This window comes from Oxyura jamaicensis, chromosome 2 (genome assembly GCF_011077185.1).
Source record: "Oxyura jamaicensis isolate SHBP4307 breed ruddy duck chromosome 2, BPBGC_Ojam_1.0, whole genome shotgun sequence".
NCBI lineage: Eukaryota > Metazoa > Chordata > Aves > Anseriformes > Anatidae > Oxyura > Oxyura jamaicensis.
In genome coordinates this window covers 31,034,080-31,056,991 of record NC_048894.1, presented here as the reverse complement: position 1 = coordinate 31,056,991, position 22,912 = coordinate 31,034,080, and the positions used below count along the sequence as shown (strand labels likewise).

Sequence of the window (22,912 nt, the reverse complement as noted above, 5' to 3'; positions counted from 1 at the left end):
GAACGGGCTCCTCGCTCCGGCCGCACCGGGATGAGGGCAGGGCGGGTGAAAGCCGCTGCCGGTCCCCCCCCCAGGCGGCAAGAGCAGTGCTGCGTCCCGCCCGGCCCCCGGCGGGGTGGAGCCGCCATTACGAGCGGGGCGGGGGGGCCGGGCCGGGCCCGAGCGCGGCGCTGCCCGGAGGGAGGCGAGCGGCCGCCATGGCGCCCCCCCGGCGGGGCGAGCTGAGCCCCGAGGAGAAGGAGCTGCTGCGGGTCATCGCCACAGGTGGGCCGCGGCCGCTCCCTCCCACGGGGAAGGGGCTGCCCGCACCCCTCCTTCCCTTCCCGGCGGGAGGCCCAGCGCTGCTGAGGGGATTTGCGCCTCCGCGTACCTGACGGGGATGTTTTGCTGGGGATAATCCGGGCCCTGAGCCCGTCGCGTCGCTCCCCGTGTGCCGCCGCCGCAGCAGGGTGTCCTTGCAGGCTCGGCGTTCCTCGGCTAACAGGGCTCGGGCTTCCTTCCCCCAGCGCCTGTCATTCCTGACGTGTTGCCTTGTGTTCCGTGTAGGAGGCCAGCTTCCCCCCGTCGCGTTATGTCTGTTAGGGGCCGGGGGATTTCTGTGCTTCTTGCTGGATTTCATGGGGCTGCATGGTGATCTTCACCGTCCTGCCTAAATACTTCCTGAATCGTATATTGAAAATTGTGAGCGGTGTTTGTTAGTTGGAGGTGAACAAAATCCACCTGATGTGCTCCATGCACTTCTGTATGTGGTTCGGAGCGAGTGTGAACCAATAGGAAATGCTATTTGTAGTTCTGGGGCTTCGCTCTCAATTACGTTCACCCGTTCCTCTGTGTCAGACAAACACGGGACAGTCCGTGATGAACTTGCAGAGCCTCAGAGTCAGTCTGGCTTGCTTTAAGCAGTTTCAGACCTTACTCTTGGAAATGCCTCTAATTTACCTTATGTTTATAATTCGGATTACAGGGTAATCCCGGTTGGAAGGGCCCTCAGGAGGTCTCTAGTCCAGCTTCTTGCTCAAAACAGTTCAGCAGTGAGGCCTAACAAGGTTGCTTTGTCCGATCAGGCCTTGAAAACCTCCAAGGATGGAGATTGCAAAGCCTCTCTGGGCAACCTCTTCAGGTGCCTTACTGGGCCCGTAGTGAAAACGTTGTTTTTTGTTACATCTGGTAGGAACCTCTCTTTCCTTCAAATGCCGCCTGTTGCCCCTTGTCCTCCTATCACACAGCGTTATGAGCAGCTTGGCTCCAACTTCTGAGAGCTAGCCAACTCTGAAAGTTTGACTTCTGCCAAAGTTTAGTGCCTTGTTTAGAAATCCTTTGGTGGTTTGTCATACAGAACTCTGAACTTGTAAATGCAATTTTTCTTTGGTTTACTTGCATTAAAGTTTACTTTGATAATCATGCCTTGTGGATTTGCTGTTTCTAACACTTGTTATTTTGCTGAGACGTTCTGAAAACTGCACCAAGTCCTAAGAAGCTTCTTGTGCATTTAGAAAAAAATTGTTTGGGTGAGCAGGCTAGTTGACAGTGCCCTGACCATTGGTCCTTGTATTTTACAGCGCTATTGTCAAGTGTGTGAGATGACCCAGGTTACTGGCTCTTTTCCCTGAGATAATTGATTTCCAGATACAAGTGAAGTGTACGTTTCCTTTATACATACCATACCAAAACTTTATGAAAGAAAATAATTTCTGGTGTTTGTAACCTTCTGGGGGGCAACAACATGAGCCCAAACTGAAATTGCAAAAGCTGCTTTGCTGGAAAGTTGCTGAAAGAGTACCTCCTTGTGATGCATGAAGAAAAATGTGAAGCCCCTCACTAAATGAGGGGTTATAATGCTTACCTTTATTTAAGCAGGCCACTGTTAAAAGAGCTTTGCTTGTGATTGAATCAGTGATCAGAAGTTTCTGTTACTTGGCAATAAATTAGTTTCCATGAATTGAGAGTCGATGTTCTTTTGTTTCAATTTGATGAATAAAGTTGCATTGAAGGTCCCTTCAGTTATGTCAGTGGGCTTTATATGAGATTTTTACATTTGTGCCCTAACTGAGAAGATTCCTGAAGCAGACTTCCTTCTGTGGGAATCTGGTTAGCTCTTACAGACATACGGTGCTCTTGAAGTACAGAATATGTTAAAATGCTCAGTATCATTTTACTCATTCAGAGTTGTTCTGATGCAGTTTATGAAGAGACATATTAGTACCATACTCATGTGTGTATGTAGATCAAATACATCAGAAAAAATGAATGCTTACTTATACCGCATGCTCTCAGACTACTCTTTGATGTTGTGACTTCTTGGCTTTTAGCTTCTAGAGCAGAATGATGTTTGTTCTTGTGCTTCTTTGCTAGGTGCGGTTGACTTATTGAACTTGTTAGTTAATCTACATTTTTATTCTAGTCAGTTCTGCTCTTTTTCCCCTTCATTCTTCATTCCTTTTTCTCATCCCCTTTTCTCTCTGTGTCTCTTTTTAATTAAAGGAAACACCGAAGAGGCTGGAAGGCTACTGGGCAGCAAGCATGTCCGTGTCAATTGCTTGGATGAGGTACGACACAACTGTACAAGCATTATACTGGGTTTAGCAGTGAAAATACTAGGTCCAGAGGCCTGCTTGGTGCTAAATAACATTGCTGTACAGACTCCTGGAAATCAGAATTCTTTTGAAGAAGCTTCCAGCCTGCAACTGAATAAGGAACCTTTGAAGAGCTCTTAGTTTCTTTAAGGAAGTTTAATGTTATATAAGGTAGTACACGGTTTGTTCCTGCATGAGCTTTGGTATCTGCAAGGTAAGTTGAACACTGCAGCAGGATACATGGGGATGCTCCCTGGCTTCTTGTCACCTCCACCAAATTGCAGTCCATCTGTTTATTTAGCAGCAGGCAGCGTGAATAAAGTAAAGGTAAAGTAAAGGTAAAGTAAAGGTAAATACCTGTCCCCATTTTTCACCCTTCTCACGCCTGTACCACATCACCTTTTGCAGAACCTTAAACAGAGAGTGAGTGAGCAGCTAGGTCAGGAAAATGCTGTCTTCTGCGGAGACAGAAGTGATAGCCATGTAGAAGATGCAATTCTTTGTGTGACACGAAGATGGGAGGAAGTTGTTGGAGAAAAGATTCTTGTATGAGGTTCATGTTTATTTCCTCTTCATTTTCTGTTTACAGTGTTTCTCTTTACAAAAGCATACAATGTCAAAGTGTAACATGGAAGCAAAGCTTTAATTGCCCAACATGCATATTAGGTCAATATGCAATTTATTAACTTAAATAGCCAGTGGTTTGTGTATGTTCTTGATTAGGTACTTTGTATCAATTTGTGTTTTTCCCAGTTTTATCAGGTCCTAGGATCCCTAGGAAATTCAGGCTAGAAAGGACCTCAGAACTGAAGCTTGTTGTCTCTTGCCCTCCCACCACCATAACTGAAGCGTCGGGCTGTGTCTTCTCATGAACTTCCCTGTAGGCACCAGCAGGCTGCTTCTGGGTCCCCACAAAGCCATCCTACAGCTGATGAAACCCACTTCCCTCACCCTCTCTTCACTGCGCAAGTGCTCCAGCCCCAACCTGAGAGCTCCCACCATGTCTCGGTTTTACCCTGCTGAACTTGCTGCAGTTTATCCATGTCTTTGTTGTACTAGAGGGCCTGAAATGACTGCACCCATGATGCAGTATTAGTGCAACGTTACTGCTAAGAGGATATGGTTTATTAATAGACAGCATAGCTGAGTTATGCCTTAAGCTATTGTTAGAGAAGAAACACTATTAACAATACTTGTCTAGTGTTCACATCTGCCTGAGCCATATGTGCTTTGGGTAGACTTAAATAGTTCGTGTGATGGACTTCTTGCATCCTACCCTCTCCCAAGAGGGGTATGTAATGATGCATGTTGAACCGAAAAGGGTTCAGATTTAAAATTTTTAATCCAGTGGTCATCTCATGTCAACTTTTAGAGGCAAAGTATTTCATAATAGACAAATTCTAATGTGTTATTCTAGTATTTGTACATAAATAGTGTATGAAACAACAATTATACATTAACTTTATCTGTTATCCAAGGCTGCCAGAACTGGAGACTGCTTTGAATGCATCAGGTCTCTTTTTGTCCCTCAACTGCCTTAGCTGTTTATTTTGAAATTCACTTTTATTACTACTGTTACTTATTTTATTAAATTGTATTAATTTAAGAAATGAGAAAATAGAATGCTGACGAAATCAAAGGCTTAGATACTGAAAGGGTGAAAGGGGAGGGAACTAAGAATGAATTTCCTTTTCTTAAAGCTTTTTTTTTTTTTTTTTAAGATGAGAGAGTCAACAGAATGAGCATGGTTTTAATGCAATTCTCTCTTCTATTTGTGGTACAGCGAATATATAATCACAGTTTAATAATTTTGTGTGCTGGAGAGTCCACATCCAGTAGAACGTTGTTACATATTGCACTTCCTGACTTAAAATACCAATACATAAGACAAGGTCCCATTAATTTCTGTTTTGAATGTTTCTAGCCTTACATTCTAACTGCTTAGGTCTCCTTTCCTCTAGGTTAAAATCTAAGGACAATCAGCAATCTTTATGTATCTTTAGACAGGATGAAGACGCTTTGTAGTACCTTGCAAGTACATCGACTTTTAACTATTATACCTAACGTTATTTTTTTTTCTAGTAATTGAGCTATATTCATGGCTGTTTTCCAAATCCTTTCCAGTTGTTTCAGCTTCTTCCTTCAAGAGTGTAGATATAAGCTGGATACGGTATTGCAGCATTGCTTCTGTGGTTGTTACAGATATTTAAAAATTAGATAGGCTTAGAGTAGTTTTTTTTAAACTATCTGCTTCTACTGCTCAGATGTCCAAGACTTGCTCATCCTTTACCTCCTCCTGTCTGCAGTACTGCACTGGAAGCAGTAGGTCACTTAGAAGTAGCACAGGACCCCTTTATTCAAATTGGCTTTGCAGGTGCCAATCTTCCAGAATGGTGCAGGTATCCAGCAGATATAGCCCTGTTTTTTTCCCCAGTGTTCTTTCTCACCAAATCATTTTTGTTGTTGTTTTACTACATTTTTTTTGTGGATTTAGATAGTTGAAGAAAAGGACATTGAGTAAGCCTAAATATTTTCCGTATGAAAACAAAGACATACATAGCTCTTCATCCATAAACTTAAGCTTTTAGCTGTTTGATTCTGTCAGCTTAAATCTAAGAGGCATTTATACTCAGATAATAAACAAAAGGGCAATGGAAAGAGGTGCAAAAAAAAACAAACAACCCACACACCAACAATAAAACCCACCCACAATTATACTTAACTTAAATACACACTGCTTATTCATTCTTATCCTATTTTTAGGTGGAGAGGTTGCTAATTTAGAAACGCAGTGTGGATGAAAATGTTCAGGAGTCTTCTTTCCTGTAGATGTACAGAGCTTGTAAACAATGCTGTGATTTCATGTTGGCAATTTGCTGACTTTAACTCCATCCATTTGCTGAGTGGGGCTAAGATTACTACAGAAATACAATCTAGATGAAGCATATCAGGCTTCTAGATACGGAAGTTACCTCCAGTTATGTTGGTAGTTAAGGTTATGAAGGAGTAATACTGTAATACTACAATACAATATTTTCCTGATAATTGATTTATGCAGATTAAGCAGAAAGCTTTGATCTCAAAAGACTTCACGGTTTTTCCCTATTTAAAATAATTTCCAGGTTCATAATCTTATCACATATAGAACTTTCACTTGGCATTGGCAGCATTTTTTTTTTCTAGTTTGGTAATTCAGCTGTTCACTCTATAATACGTCTTTTAGAAACAGTCCACATCTATTTGCTAATTACAGAATTTAAAAATGTGTTGAAATTACAGCAGCAGCCTGCCTATTAGTGCATGTCTGTCTTTTGATGTTTTTGTATAGTACTTAAAAATCCACAAACCAAAAAAATTCAACATCTATTAAGAATTTTCTGACTTCAGTTCAGGACATTGATGTAGAATGTACTTTTTCGTCACTACAGTTAAACAAATCATCAGTCAAATTTAATGTATTACCTACATGAAGACAACAGCTCAGCAGGATGTCTGACTATAAAGGAGGAGGAGTATAACGAGATCTGTACTCAATGAAGAGTGTTTCATATTAGAATTAGTTCCTACTTAACTCTTTTTTATTAATATATCATTTGTCTCCTTTCTAGGAAGAGACAAATATGTCATTTGCCTCCTTTCTAGTAACTTCCCAAATACTGCCTCAAATAAAAGCCAGACCTTCAGCCTGTGTGTTTGTGATTTCCTGAATGAACTGAATTGTCTGAATCTAAAGAATAAAATAACACTTTGTCCCTGGTAATGTAGAGGTGGCTTCCTCAATGCAAAATGAAACGGGAAGGGGAGAGGTGGTTTCTTTAGCAGTGGAAGCATGTAAGTGTGTACAGCAAATTTCTGGCCAAGTTTTTTTTTTTTTTTTTTTTAAATGTAAATCACCTTTGACTTAAACTCCAGCTAGGTGGCTAGTTTTCCCTTGTGGGGTGCTGTGGTTTGCCTGAGAACCAGCTGGGGGAACCGTTCTGGTGTGATCCAGCCCACATGTGCCATGTAGTGGCCAAGTTTTCATGGCTGTGGTGTAAGACAAATGAAGTGAGTGTGAGAGGTGTAAAGCACTTGGAGTGTTAGTACTACTTTGATTCCTTTTTCCTCTTGAATAACACAGGTCGGTCAGGTTGTTTGGCTGCTTCAGTTTGTGATAGTCAATCATTAGAGTGTTACCCACAAAACAATGACTGCAATATGCCTGCTTTGTGTTCTTACATACTCAGCAGGAGTATTTGGCCACATAAGCTTGTCAGCTTTTCTGCCAAACACAGGTCACTGGTACATGAGATTGTGTGTACTTTTTTGTTTGGTTTATCCCAACTCCTACTTTGTGGCATTTCCTCTCTTCCCCCAGTTCCTCCAGTCAATGAAGGTTGAGAAACAGTGTTGTTGAGAACTTATTCTACAGTTCCTCGAAGACAGAAGGTTGTTTTTACAGTTTATGATCTTTATAAACTTGGCTTTGTTCATCCTGTGGAAACACATCTTGATGTTGTAGCAGCCAGGTGCAGAAGATAAATACTGATCTGCTTTCTTCTGCCTTGACTTCTAGCAGTGGAGTCCAAGCCCTCCCTGGTTCTGCTGCTCACCTGCCCCTCCTGCCTCCCACTATGTCCTTTTCTTCCCTTCTGAGGCAATTCAGCCTACTGAACCCACAGTGTATTTTTCTTCATTTCTGCCACCATGGCAGCAATAGCTCTTGAAATCTCATCTTCTTCATCAGCTGCTTCTGCTATATTTTCAGCATCGGGAACTGGACATGGCAGTGTGCAACAGAGCTGGGCTGGTGTGGCGTAAGGCATAGCCCCTGTTTGTCTGGGAGTCCTTGGTGGTGGATTAGCTGAACAACTGGGTCAGGGGAGATGCCAAGCAATTTCTAGAGGCTCTGCAAACTCGATCCTCATGGTAGAGCCAGACATACAGGGAATGCCTACAGCCCTGCAGAAGACAGGAGATGCTAATGTTCCTCCCTAGAGTCCAAACTGAACAAATACTGGGGAAGATTAATCTTTTTCCCCAAGGGAATGAGTTTAGAAGAATGGATTTTTGGACAGAAGAATGTTTCAGAGTAGCTGCTAGAAAACTGCTGCTTCATCCTGTATTCCATTATGGAAGAATAAAGTAATTACTTTCATCTCTGTGCCTAATAAACTGTCTGCCAGCTTAGTCTTTTAAGTATGGTGCATTGACAAACCAAATGTCACATCAGAAAACAGACTGTTTCTGGACCCATCTTGGATACTCAACCTGTGAATCACATTTGCAGCCACTTCAGCTTCTGCATAGGAGCATAATAGAAGATACCAAGCTTTTCCAGATGAGCTTGTGTTTATCCTGTCCCTTTTTAGTTTGCTGTGAATGTAAAATATTAGTGTGACTTTAAATCCAGTTTTATAACATCTCTGCACATGTTTTTGCTTGATATGTTTTTTGATCCACACCACAGCTTGATGCTTTCAAAATTTAATCAAAGACTTTCCTGAAAGTTTCCCAGGAGGAGGGGAGTACAAAAGAAAATACCTTTCCTTTGTCCTACAATCTTCAGACAGATTTTTTTTTAATTGAAACAACTCATTCTATATATAACCAAAGTTAAGGTGGTTGTTTTCTTAAAGTTCTTTCTCCAATCAAAAACCTTCCTGAAGTTGTGTCATGTTACAGAGCTGCTTTCCTGTGCTACTAAAGGAGGAGTTTCTACAATATGACTTTGGGAACGGTCTCTAAAAATTACTGTCTGTGTAATGTATTATGTATAGTAGGAAGGAATGCCTTTCTTTTACAGGACCACAAATGAAACCTAGCAAAAACAGTCACAAACCCATTTCATGAACTTCTCTTCAGATTTTCTGTTTCTTTAATAGCAGTTTATATTGCAATATATAAAAGTATATCAGGTTGCTAAAGTATAGTGCATCAATAAATTATTTTTCAATGTTTTCAGTTAGGATAGGGAGTAATGAAATTATATTTGAAAAATATTATAATTTTAACTTGCCCAATTTCTTTCACCTTTAGGATTTTTTTAAAATGATACCGATAAATGTAACTTTAGGTTTTGTATTATAAATGGAAGCAAAAAATATATTAAGGCTCAAACTGACAAGTAGATTATTTCAGAAGATCACATTACCCTGCATTTATAGAGCTGCAGTGATGTTCTACATGAGTGCATTCATGCACATATCCCTAACCTGCAAAAAAGGGGAGAAAATGCTATTTTAATTTCCACCTGGGACAGACTAAATCACATTCCCATGTACTCAGTGCTGGAGAATGATTTTAGGCAATTACTGTGTCTTGGCTGATAACTCGAATCCTGACTTGATGTTAAGTGAAAATGAACGGTGTATTGGAAAAAATGTATCAGAATCTCAAAACTGAATGTCATGCAATTTGCTCAAAAAGAACTGTGCTTCTCCCTGCCCTTTGAGAGGGAGAAAGCGTGTATTAAAAATTCACCACCGTTCTGAAAATTGCCCCTAGGGCTTGCCCAGGTTCGTGTTTGTAATTACAGCAGCGCAACTCTGCGAGCCTCCCTTGCTGAAGGTAAGCCTTTTTGCACCGGTGCAGTTTATCAAAAGGCAAGGTTTGAGAATGTATGGTTGTTAACGTCTGGTTAGAGCTGGATAGCTTGACAAAGGCATTTAGAGCTCTGACTGGAGAGAGATCACAAATGCAGTACCAAAAGGATGGATAAATGGGAGAGAGGAGGACAGTAGAATTATCAGTAAGCGTGACTAAACAAGATGAATTTTAGAAACTGCAAATCTTTTTAATGGCAAAAAACAATAAGAGCCTATTTCTGATTTTCTTGTTACTTAGCATAGAATGTAGGGGAGAAATAACAACTTGAGGAACCTGACAAATTTTCTAAAAACAAGCTTTTCCTGCTATGATGAGCTTTAGCTGTCTTTGGTCTTCTGTATAAGACATTAGTGTTAATGACTCATTTGTGGAAAACGTATTTCTTTTTTTCAAGACTGGTCTGTTTTCAGATATATAGCACAGCAGCAAACACTGGCACTATGGAAAATAGAAAATATACTGCATGTTAGTAACCACATTTTTTCATCAAGATTTTGTGAGCTTTTTTGTTCTTCCTAGCTTAAATATTACACAGGGCTTTGGCAGGTACACTGAATATGTGTGAGCAAGTGAAAATCGTCTGTGGCATGAAGACAGAGAGATGCAACTAATTCTTGTATGCTTCTTCCTCTTTTCAGCATGGCATGACCCCTCTAATGCATGCAGCCTACAAAGGGAAAGTGGACATGTGCAGGCTGCTCTTGCGCCATGGAGCTGATGTTAACTGCAATGAACACGAGCATGGGTACACTGCCTTGATGTTCGCTGGGCTATCAGGTAACTTCTGACTAAATTCATCTCACTGATCTTTTATGGCATTGATGCATACATTTTGACATAAATTAATAATTTAAAGGAAAGTGTTGATGCCTTTGTAGCACGGAATGGTTGCCATTGGAAGGGATCTCTGGAGATCATCTGGTCCAAACCCTGGCAGGGTTCTCTAGAGCACATTGTACAGGATCACATCCAGGCAGCTTTTGAGTATCTCTAAGGAAGGACAGCTTCTCTGGGCAACCTGTGCCAGTGCTCTGGCACCCTCCCAGTAAAGCAGTTTTTCCTAATGTTCAGCTGGAACTTCCCGTGTTTCACTTTGTGCCCATTGCCTCTTGTCATTGAAAAGAGTCTCGCCCCATCCTCTTGACGCCTTCTCTTCAGAAACTCACACGCATTGATCAGATTTCCCCAGAGCCTTCTCTGCTCCAGGCTGAACGGGTCCAGCTCCCACAGCCTTTTTTCATATGAGAAATACTCCAGTCTCTTAATCATTTTAGTATCCCTTCCTTGGACTCTCTCCAGGAGCTCCATGTCTTTGTTGTACTGGGGAGCCCAGAACTGGACATAGTACTCTTTCTCTCTGTGGCCTCACCGTGGCTGAGTAGAGGGGAAGTTTTCTCATGCAATGTTTTTTTTTTTTTTTCAGTTGGATTCGTTCTGGTTACTCATACTGTTAACACTGAAAATGATGCTGCACCATACTTTTTTAGGACTTCATATCACTAGCTTGTAGTAGTATTTGAGGCTTGTCACATCAATATTTTTCAAATTTTGCCTCTCTGCTACATTATTTTTGCAACTATGTTGTGGGCTTCTACAAATTTATTTAGTAAGTTTTAAAAATATATCTCCTTACATTATTATTGTTGTCCTCTTTTATATGTGTGTGTGGTGCTTTGCAACTTTCCTCTTGCTCTTCTTTTTCCCTGATGAAAGGAACAATTATACTTTTGAGTGAGGAAAAGGCATCACATAAAGATATTATATTGTTCCTTCTAGGGAAAGGATTAGATTTGGTAATGCTGGGTTATTTTTTAGGACACTTACTTCCCTAGAACTTTCTGTGTTGGGAAGATGTAAGATTTCTTATCACGTAGAGTTTAAATTCTGCTTTCTTTCTTCATATATATATATTTTTAAAAAGGCATGTGTGTACATGAACTCTAACTGGCATATCAGGTTTCTGCTAAGACTTTCATAAAAAGATTTGAGAAATTTCAGTATTTTATGGCATTGAGCAATATCTGAGCTGCAGCAAACAGATAGGAACAAACTGTCAGAGGCTGTTAAGATGCCTGCATCTTTATGGAAATTGCTGTCTTTTTACCATTTTCTCCCAGCTGTGATTTTAACCTGCCATCTGGGTTTGAATGCTTCTGAGTGTTGACTTTAAGGTCTGTTATTTGTGAGTGCAAAAGGTACGTGAGTACTACTGATGCGTTGCCTTTGTTTTTGAACCAGAAACCTCAAATTCTGCCTACCACCCCCTTCTTTTTTCAATATATTTTTTTTTTCCAATTAGAATGTGCACAAAAACTGGTAAAGTAAGAGTACCTTTGAAAACGGAACCAGCACAAGTAGTGCTGAGTGCCCTCAGTGCTCTTTGAAGGGCACCAATTAAGTTCTATAATCTTCCCATCAAATTTTAGCTTCATTTTATTTGGTATTTAGCCCAGTCTGAACACCCAGTTCCCACTGTGGAAAAAGGAACAATCTGTTCTCTTCTCCATGCTCCTGCTACATAATAGTACTGAGTTTGTTTTTTATTCTTAGAATAGCAAACGTTGTAGTTGAACTGCCAAACTAGATTAGTAGAATTTGCTTCTGTACTGCTATCCACGGGGACCAGGTGCTAGGATAGTTAGAGGCATATGACTCCCATCAGCTCCTCAGGGAACTTAATGTACATTATGAAGGGCAGAATTTTAGCCTGCATGAATTTAGTTTTCACTTTAACGCTTTGGGACCATAAATAAGGAGGCAGCCCTGTGTTTCTCTTAGTTCACTCTTAACGTAATGTTCCTAATATTACCATTTTTCCTCCCTGTTAATCATATCAGGTTTTAATAAGAAGTTCGCTCCTTGTTCTTCTATAATATGAAGAAATACAAGTTCTGGTTTATTCTAATACCCCATATCTTCTCCCAAATTCAGGAAACAAAGAAATCACCTGGATGATGTTAGAGGCTGGAGCAGAGACTGATGTTGTCAACTCTGTGGGAAGGACAGCAGCTCAGATGGCTGCTTTTGTGGGTAAGTTTAAGGTGTAATATTGTTTCCTAAATCCCTAAAGTAAAATCTTAGGTTTTGATGCTTTTTATTGCTGAAACATTGTTTAATAACCTGTTCTGAACTGATGCAGTTCATCTTTTTCTTCACATCTCATCCTGTAACAGAGTCCATTTGTGTTTTATTTCCATGCTCGTTTCTTCAATGCACAAGTGATGATATCTATAAGAATAGATGTTGCTGGTCTCCAAGTGTGCAAGTTTATGCAGTGTCGGTATTTTGCAAATAGTAAGAGGAAGCTTGTAATATTTGAGGTCTCTGAAGTACGCGCGTGTGCTCCTGCTGTACAAAGTGTGTAACCGGAGCTTCCTCTGTAGGAAGGAAAAACAAAGCACTACAAACCAGGACTCTCATCTGAGCTTTGGCACCAGCATGCTGTGCTGTAATGGTTAGCCACCTCCCTCTGCATGTGTGAGAGGGAGTACTCTCAGGACCTGTTCTGAGATAGGTCAGTACTTACTAACCTAAACTTCACTAGAATAAGAAAACAATTGTCATTACAGAGTGCTAGGTGGTCCTGGGCAAAACATGCAACCTTTTTCTCCCCTCCCTCTCCTGCTCCCTCTCCCTCTTTTCTTTTTTTTTAAACCCTTTTTACTTCTTTACCCACCTCAGCAGTGATCAGAAGATTCCTGGATTAACGTACCCAAATAGAGCACTCTTTTTCTCTATTTCCAGCAAAGATTTGTGATAAAATACCAGAAAAGGTAGTGTCTTTTTCATGAATCAGCTATTGCTGTCCAGATAGCCCCACCTCCAGCAACCAAAAATGGGGGTCTGTTTTCATTTTAATGCAGTCTTTTCATCTTCTTTAAATGTCTGAGAACTTTCCTGCAAGTCCATTAGTTGTTCTGGAGTCAAAACCCTACCTTGCCATTTAGATTTACTTCCTTTAACGGTGAGTTAGTGCAGTTTCAATTTCAATTGAATTTCCTCTTCTTTTAAAGAGGAAAAGATTGATATTTTTCACTTGAGTTTCAAGCAGCAAATCCTCAACTATCCACATAACATGCTGAAGAAGTCCACTCCAAACACTTAGGATTTGTAGAGTGTTTTGGAATGGGATGTTGAACTGTATTATTAGTCAATGATTAATGGCATCTTCAACATAATTTTTGAACATTTTTGTTTAAAATCATATCACGAGAGTAAATATTTTCAAACGTACTGAGATACACTACTCTGTACAAGTCTGAACAGTGGAAACTCTTCTTTTTTATTCTCTGTCCTATCAATTCATCTGTCTTTGTGTGCGAAGTGAGGATGCTGATTCTCCTGTCATTGTCTTACCCTGTGCTCTGTTAGCTGTGAACAGTCTCTTCAAAAACAGTGGAGGGTTTTAAATGCTGGAATTTGGTTGTCTGTGTCTTCCGCTGATGATAAATTGCGTTAATGCCAAGATAAATCAATCAGTTTAAAGAATGTGGCCCTGAACTAGAGAAGCTAAATGTTACTTTCACTTCAACCTAGTAATCCATCATTTTGCCAGATGGAGAAAACAAGGAGGGGGAACAACTTCTCTCATGCTCTTACTTTCATCGCAGTCCCCTTATTTTTTTAGTAGATATTAAGCATGTTCTGTTATTTAGATTAATACACTACTTGGGTCTGAGAACTTTAAGAAGTTTGAATGCAAATGTCATTAATTTTTGAAAATGCAACGTGGAGAGAACTTCTGTTAAGAAATTTTAGCACCAATATGACACTACTAGTATAGCTGCACATCAGGATAAAAATACCAGTTTTCTTTATGGCTTGATTCTGAATATAATAAAAAACTTTGGGGAGAACTACCTATTCTTTCAGTTTTGGCCTAACAGGGAGAAGGGATGCATGAAGGGAATGGAGTTCTTCAAATGAAATTTCATGAAGTTATTTTCTTCATGACTTACTGACTTTCATGAAGTTATTTTCTTCATGACTTACTGACTTCAGTCAGTAAGTCATACTTTAAAGAGGAAGAGCAAGACCTGCCTGTTACCAGTGTAAAGCATGCCAAGCTTAGTTCTTTCATGGATAATCCTCATCTGTGTTGTTTGTATTAGGTTTCAGGGTGTTTTGGTGTTTTTAAATGATGATTACATTTTGTTGGTGATTTTTTTTTTCTTGTGTGCTTTTAGGTCAGCATGATTGTGTGACCATCATCAACAACTTTTTTCCACGTGAAAGGCTGGACTACTATACTAAACCACAAGGCTTAGATAAAGAACCAAAACTGCCAGTAAAGTTGGCTGGGCCTCTCCATAAAATTATCACTACTACTAATATGCATCCTGTTAAGGTGAAGTTGCATGTGAATTGTATGTGTTTGTTGGCATGGGAACTGTTTTTTTATGTCAAAAAGCATTCAGCTCTTCCATGAATTCAGCTGAGATCAAAAGCATTATCTACTAACTCAGATGCTTCTGAAAATGAGAAAGAATCAGGCCTCATGTCTAGACATGACTCAAAAACTGAAGCTATTTGAGCCTTCAGATAAGTTAGAACCTTGAATTATTATCTTTAAGTGGAGAGATTTGTATTTTTAACAAAAAAAATATTTCTTTTTGGGATTTATTTTTTCCTAGCCTTACTTGAAGTGAAAACGTAAAACAATTCTCATTATTCTGTCAGTGCTTGTCTCAGCGTGTATCTTCCTACCTTAATCACTGGTTAACCATAGTAACATCTGCTGCTGTTTCTGAATGTATATGCAAGAGATATTTATTTTTACTTGCCAGTATATTTGCTGAAAATAAAGTTTATCTGAGGTTGTTGTGTTCTTTGAAGCCACTTAAATCGTACAGGTCCAGTTTATTTTAGGTGTTCAAAAGGAAATACATTTTAGGACAGTGTGTAGTAGTTTCTGTAAGTGCTTCTTTTAAAATAGCTGTAATTCTTCAAGTAGCTCTGTTTCTTACAATATTTTAATACCAGTATTAATTTTGAACACTTCTTGTATGGGAACTGTGTATTACAGTATACTAAGTAATAATGGTTAAGAGGAATATTAGGAACTTCACTGATATTTAAAGACCTATCTAACCTTTAATGCTAATGAAAAAGTTTAAAGAAATACTAGCTCTGGACTGGATTACATCTTCAATCTTTCTCATAGATTGTGTTGCTAGTGAAAGAGAACCCTCTGTTGGCTGAAGCAGAAGCACTGCAGAAATGTTACAGGGTTCTGGATTTAATTTGTGAGAAATGTATGAAGCAGAAAGATATGAACGAAGTACTTGCTATGAAAATGCACTACATCAGTTGCATCTTCCAGAGATGTGTTACATTCCTAAAAGAGAGAGACGATAAACTAGATGGATTCATCAAAAGGTAAGCATTTCTACACAAAGGTCTGAAGGTCATGTATGCATATGAGCTACGGATATCAGAAAAAGACAACAGTAATAATAGTAATAGTTGGGTTAGTTTAGGTAAAGGTTCTGATAAATCAATTTTGAATTAATCCCAGTGCATTATTAAGAGTTTATTTTTCTTCTGTTTTAACCCCAACAAAGCACTTTGCTACTTCACTCTCACATAGATACTAGTCCATCTGTAGCTGATTATTTTTCACTGGGTGGCTGAATTATTAAGTACTGGTTTCAGAGCATACACTGAGTTATTTTGTATTTCATAACACTCGTGCATTTTTCATTTGCAATGTAAACACTTCAGAGTTTAAAGTTTCAGAATTATTTTGAATTATAATTCTTCTCTATTAATTGAGATATGGAATAGAATGGAATGAAGACAGAGTACAGCATGCTGTGTTTGTTCTTGAACTGTATGATTTCTTATCTGACTCTGGTTTTAAAAATTTAGTCTCTTGAAGGGGAGAGATAAAGATGGTTTCCCTGTATATCAAGAGAAGCTAATTCGAGAAAGCATCCGAAAGTTTCCTTACTGTGAAGCCACATTGCTCCAGCAGCTTGTGAGAAGTATTGCTCCTGTTGAACTAGTAAGTTTTTTCTATCAAGAAAATATTTTCTAATAACTTCAATAATAAATTCAGTTTAAACTAGGACGTCTTTCCTTTTCTCAGCTTCTTCAGTGTTTTATGCTAAGCAAAGTTTTTGGATGTCCTGAGTTCTCTGGTAAACTGGAAATGCATTTTACATGTTGCAAGAGAGTACTGTAAAATGGTTCAACCTAGTAGTGTGTTTTGTTGTTGTTGTTTGTTTGTTTGTTTTCCACTGTGCCAATACTGAATGCTTAAATGCCTCAGCTTTTAAAGGAAATTGAAACAATTTGTTTCTGTGACAGAGCTTTCTTTTCTTACTCTGGGATGTCCATCCAGTTTCTCTTTTCACACATGGTTTTACAAATTGCAGAATTCAAACAGAGATGAAACTTTGTTTTCTTCTTCCCAGGGTCTAAATGGACTTATAGATGGAATCATTTCCTATGTTTAATACATTCATTATTTCCAGTGTATGTGAACAGTTGATAATATATGATGGTAGAAAAGGGAAAACCATTCTGTGAAGCTCCCTTTATCACATGGAGAGACAAGATGATGCCATATGCACAGTACAATGTGTATCTGAATTAGGAAATCATAATTACAAGTAAAATATCTAACTTCAGCTTTCCTCATACGTCTTTGCTAACACACTTCATTATAGTACTTTTTGTTATTTCATAATAAATGTTAAACAAAAGTTGTTATTCTTTTTTAAAAAGCTATGTTCTCCCTGGTGTCTGAGAGCTAGATGTTACAAATACTAACACTGGGGAAATGGCACAGTTTTGTGACATACTTGGATTACGCCGAGTGAATTAAAAATAGCCTCTATCTTAAGTGGCTCCAGTGAATGAAATTGTCCTGAGGTTTAATGCGATCCCTACTGTTTGCCTAAGCCAGAAAAATAAACAGTACGAAAACGTAAGCCTTCATGATGCATTAAGAGCTGCCTTAGTGTAAACATATTCCTTCCTGTCTCTTTTCTTAGAAGACCTTGCAGTCCTTACTGCCTTCTCCATTTAAAGACATCTGCTTTGTTACACTGTATTTTTGTCCATTTTACAGAACTGGAAAGGAGAAGATGCTATAAATTTTTAATTTCCTGGAAGCCCTTGACCTTTGCCATGCACAATTACTTAGATTTGGTCTGGGCATCTCAGCACTGGTCTAGTAGTTAGGGCCCTGCATATTCCATGGTGGTCCAACTATTTAAGGGTTTACACAGAGCTGGAGCAACTTGACGTTTTTTTCCTCTGTTTACATCACTGCCCAAAATAACTTAGTTTATGGTTGCTAGTCTTACTACTTGTATTGCATGGGAAAGATACTGCAAATAATAATAAATAATACATAAATAATAATAAGTAAATAATTGTTTTGAAAATTCCAAGTTCTGACCTTTCGGTGTGTAGTCTGAGTACACTGAGCACAACAGTACAGCAGGGCCAAATAAAATACGTTTTAACAAAAAATATCTGTGTGCCAGCATAGAGGCTAATGTGGAAAAACCTGCTGGATGGGATCTACAAGGGGGTGCCTATGAAAAGACCACTGAGTCCTTTAATAGTATTAAGAACAAATATAGTAATATTCGTTAATTATAGTTAATAACAGTTCATTAATTCATCCAACAGATACGTTACAGGGGCATCCGTGATATAAGAACAAAAGCTGTGGGATATTCCCATAGAAGAATGGCACAAAGAACAGATGGCACAGAAGTAAAACAGTTGAAGTAGTACAGGAATGTACAGATAGATGTACATGGAGCACATTTCAAGAGTTATTTCAGGTGGAAACGAGGAAAGCAAAGCTATCTATTAGTAGTAATATATTTGTGAACCTCAACAGGTACAAAATTCACCTTTTAAAGCTTCTGAACTTTGTCTCTGTGTTTTAATGTGACTGAGTACTTAATTTGGAGGTCTAGACTTCTAATTTAGGAACCTTATGCAATTAATGAATCTTCAAGGTCAATACAGAGCATTAAAAATAAAGCTTACTCTCTTCTCTGAAGAGAAAGGAATCTGTTTTCCAAATGCAGCGACATCAGTGGGGAATATTTGCACTTCAAATCATCTAGCTTGTCTGCACAGAAAAACAGCAGTTGTTTGAATATACAAGCTAACACGGATGCTTTGTATCCTATATATTTGTTACATTTAAATTTCTGTCTGTTCTCATGAATTAAGTGTTATTTAGGACTACTCACATACTTAATGACTGCTCATGTCTTAGGTAGTGCCTTCTATATTATCCAAATATTTGCCCTGCATTAATAACACTTCCCTCCAAGATAGCTTTTATAATTATCAGTAGTCATCAGTTAAGGAAGGGGTAAATCTCATTCTTTATAATGAGCTTCTCAAATAATCCCACAATATGCAGTTATTAAAAAGTCCAGTTATCTTTGCCTTCAAATTTTAGTTCCATTGCACCATGCTTCTGGTATTGATTCAAAACAAGGGCATGGAATAAGGGAGCATTCTGTGCAGCCATCGGTTCTTCAAAATGTAAGCATGTGCAACAAAGCTGAGAGCTAGTTACCTTCAAATGCGGCTCCTTTTTGCAGAATTAAAAAAATGGTAATTTTTAATCTTCCCTTCCACAGAAGCTAAGGTCTAAGTTAACTTGATATACAAAAATGGATCTAGCTGTATACATGCTAAATTGTTCGTGTTACTTGAAGTTTTATGATTTTGTTTTGTATTCTTGCTGCTACAGCATCTTCAGTGAGACTAAGCTGGCCACTTGGAAACTTGAATTACCTTTTTTCTGTTCTTCTCTTCTGTTGCTCCTTTTCACATTGATTTTTTTTTTTTTTAGCTGAAACCTACAGGACAACTGTGGTATTTCCTGTGTTTTACAATTAATTTTTTCTCATTACCCCTTCTTTATTTCAGGGTTCTGATCCTACAGCATTTTCTGTACTTACACAAGCCATTACTGGCCAAGTGGGTTTTGTGGATGCTGAATTCTGTACAACTTGTGGGGAAAAGGGAGCAGACAAAAGATGTTCAGTATGTAAAATGGTAAGAATCCATAAATAGTTATAAGGTATCACACGAGTTAGTGCCATTGAGGTGATGAGGATTTTGAATGTTTGACTATTTACCATGTAAACTTATGAGCAATCAATCACATGCACACCTGCACTGCAAATGTGCAAGTCATCTACTTCTAGGAGAGATGGCTGCATTTCCATGTAGGAGTACTTGGATTTCCAAGCGTATATGTTTAAGGATTAAGAAAGAATAAAATTTCTGCATGTTCAGAGTTAAGCAAAACAAACTATTCTAGAGTTTTATATAGGTTCGAATTGCTTTATGACCTTACAAATTGCTTAAAAAAATACCATTAAGTACTATACATAGAATGATTTAACTTGAGGCACTAAGAAATACAAGGTTTTTGTGTATTTTTATAATACAGGAAGATGAATTGATAGCTCTGATAACTTTCAGGTGCTGTACTGTGACCAGAACTGCCAGAAAATACACTGGTTTACCCACAAAAAAGTCTGCAAGACCCTGAAGGAAATTCATGAGAAACAAGAACTAGAAGCTGCCAAAGAAAAAAGAAAACAAGAAAAAAAGCAAAAGAAAGGTTAGGATCTATGGTTCGCTTGCTGAAAATAATGCAACATGAACTGTGCCGTAAGGAACAACAGTAACAGGTCTTAAAAATCTGTAACAGCTGAAGTTAAAAGAAATGTCTTTGTTGTAATGTAACAACATAACATGCATTTGTTGGAATTCAAGTTTTTTTCAGTTTACAAATGCTGTATACTTTTTAAAACCTGTTTTTTGATGCTAGAGTTACACAGGTTTCTACAACTGAAGCATTCTGAATTACACTACACTATTTCAAAATCCAAATTTTAAAACAAAATAATGAAGTTCATGACACTCTGCTTTTCATTGGAGGTATTAGGACAAGTTCCTCAGAGACAGGATCTTGGTAGATGGCTCTTCTCCCTCCCATTCTAAAAGGGGAGGCTAACTTTTTTTCTATAACGTTAATACTGCAGTACCTACATTTTAATTTTAACTCCTTCAGACACATGGTTAACGCACTACAGACCTTATCAGATTCACTATTTTTCACAAGACAGTGAACTCATCCTAGCTTCAAGTCCCCTTGTGATGGTGGTGTATCAAATGTCTTCATATCAACAGTAGTTTCAGTTCAGAAAGCTACTAATACCCCTTACAAATCCTATATATAAGCAAAAAGGATTAAAGAAAAAAATCTACATCTGTAACTGCAAGTAAAAACAAGAGTTTGTGAGTGTCTACTGCACAAGGGTGAGTGTTAAGAAAACACAGGCAGAAGCCTAGACTAAGGAAGTTGTTAGCTCCATAGCCCGATGGGACCATGGTACGTTTTGGCGATGTTGTGGCTAGTGAGGACAGTATTTTCAACTGGTTATCAGTCATAAGAGAATAAGAAACCAAGGGGAATTACTTCGGAAGATGCCTTCTGAAGGGCCCCCAAACTAGGCTTTCCCTTCTTTCTTTTCATAATTGTTAGCAGGTGACCCCCCGTTAACAGAATCAGGGCATAAAGTTATTTAAAGTTATTCTGATGAGTTTTTTCTCTGAAAAAAAATGCTTAAAAAGTAAAGTTGTACTAGCTGACTCCTTTCCATGCAGTCAGGTTATAAAATTTGGGATGACTCATTTCATCTGGAGTTCATTGTGGTCAACCGTTTATTAGCAAGAATTTCTTCAGTCTGTTATGTGCAAAAAAAAGTTTCCTACACAATCACATAAATACCTCTTTTTTTTTACAGAACACCTGTATTCTGTTTAATCAGCCTGCAGCCATTCTTTGAAAAGCAAACTGTAGCATCAGTAAAGCATGTTTGAATTAAAAGTTAAAATAACAGCAGAGACCTCTGCTCCTCTATGTATGAAAAGGAACTGTGGCAAAATTGTAGAGAAATTAATGACAGCTTTCTATAGAGTTAGTTTCAGAGTAATCTTATAGTGACTAAAGCAGAACTCTCATGTCTTACGTCTTTTTGGTGATACTTGGTTAAATTAATCACTTCTTTAATGCAAAGTTTCCTAGCGTTTATTCTTCTGGAATAAAAAAGGTTTGCTAGCAGATGAGCTCTGTGCTTACTGATGATGGCTTTTCTCGTTTGTCTAGATGAGGGACAACTAGGAGAGTCTAGTACTACAGATGAAGAACAGTCAGCTCCTGGTCCAGATGCTACCAAAGAAGTGGATCCAAATCATGCTACTGACCGAACAGAAGAAGCCGAACTTGCCAAAGAGTCCGAGGCACTAGCCCTGAATCCTGACAGTCCGCTGGAAAGTGAGACTAGCTTAGCTGCCGTTGATCTGCAAAAAATGCAAGATTCTGAGGAATAAGAGGAGGGTAGGAAGGGAAGGAAGGGACTAAGCATTCTGGTGAAGTCCCTGTACCCCAAGGGTCAGAGAGAATTTTTTTTGCTGACCATGTCTGAGTTCTTACAGCATGGCTTATGCAAAACTCCCTATGAAAGCATATCTCTGTTCACGCTGAGATGGAATACTGGCTAGTTTGTCTTTAGGATCTGTTGTAGAATGAAAATAATAATAACAAAAAATTATGATAAAAACTAGTGGCATAGATCCATCTGTATGTGTACCAACAGTAACCGTAGTAAAATCTATGAGTATCTGTGGTCAATCAGCCACTTAGTTAAAGTTTTTAAACGTGTTTTGGATTTTTCATGTTTTCAGAACATGAAATCTATTTTATTTGTAATTCAAATATATATTTTTTTTCTGCAACAACACAGAACCGCAGTTAAAACATTGGGAAGCCAACTGTTAAATTGCTTTTTTACACCGCTTTAGGAAGCTTTATCTGAAAGAATTCAGTAGCAGCTAAGTTTCTAAAGATACTCATCTGAATTCTCAACTTTTCATGACATTATTGTAAATATTTTTGACTAGTGAGTGCACAACAATAGTGTCTATTTTGTGGCAACTTTATTAAATGATACTGCTGTTTCAGATATCTCAAACTTACTGTGAAATGTGTGTTTCAAGAGAATTGACTTCATTATTTATTTGCTCAAATATAGTCCAAGTTTATCAAAGCCTAATGAAGGGAAGACCAGAAGGATTTTAAATGTTTTGACTCTCACAAATAATAGTTTCTAAATCCCAGCTTTCAGGCAAAGATGCCTTAGAGCACACTGGGATGTTCATGAATTATTTTGTAAACATAAAAGATGTTTAATATTGTACATGCTAAACCTGGCCAGAATGAACTAAATGGGGAAGTTCATGTATTCATTGATACAATTGTGATTTCACCTAGGCTTTCAACTAAATGGCTTATCTTGAAAACAGCATCCCTTAACTTTGCTGTTTTCACTCAGATTAGCTGCTGTTTCCTATGAAATCAAAGGGAATGCCACAACCTAAAACACTACTTGCTGCATAAGAAGGATGGTACAGTTTGATATCCTATAATTGCTGGATGAATAACTGATGTTTTAAACATGGCAATATCATTCAACGTAGAAGAATAAGGACCACCCACCATACAGAGGAAAAATGCTATTAATTTTTTACTATTTAATATATTGAAAGTTTTTGTTTATTATTCTTCAACTTGCAAGAGTGAAGATACATAAATGCAGGGAATGTATCTTTTGTATGATCCAAGAGTGTTTTAATTTCAATGATTAAATGAATAAAACGTGAAGAATAAAGGGAAGGTTTTCAAAAGATGG

General features: G+C 38.4%; 1 protein-coding gene across 1 annotated transcript; it reads left to right on the top strand.

Annotated features, from left to right (window-relative positions):
• The first annotated feature begins 64 nt into the window (after nt 1-64).
• ANKMY2 (ankyrin repeat and MYND domain containing 2) lies at nt 65-22,912 on the top strand. Its single transcript, XM_035319632.1, has 10 exons — nt 65-264; nt 2,482-2,546; nt 9,800-9,938; nt 12,093-12,191; nt 14,348-14,508; nt 15,325-15,539; nt 16,032-16,167; nt 19,077-19,205; nt 19,638-19,779; nt 21,331-22,912. Exons 1-10 carry the CDS (start codon nt 198-200, stop codon nt 21,552-21,554), a joined length of 1,377 nt encoding a protein of 458 aa, XP_035175523.1. The 5' UTR covers nt 65-197; the 3' UTR covers nt 21,555-22,912.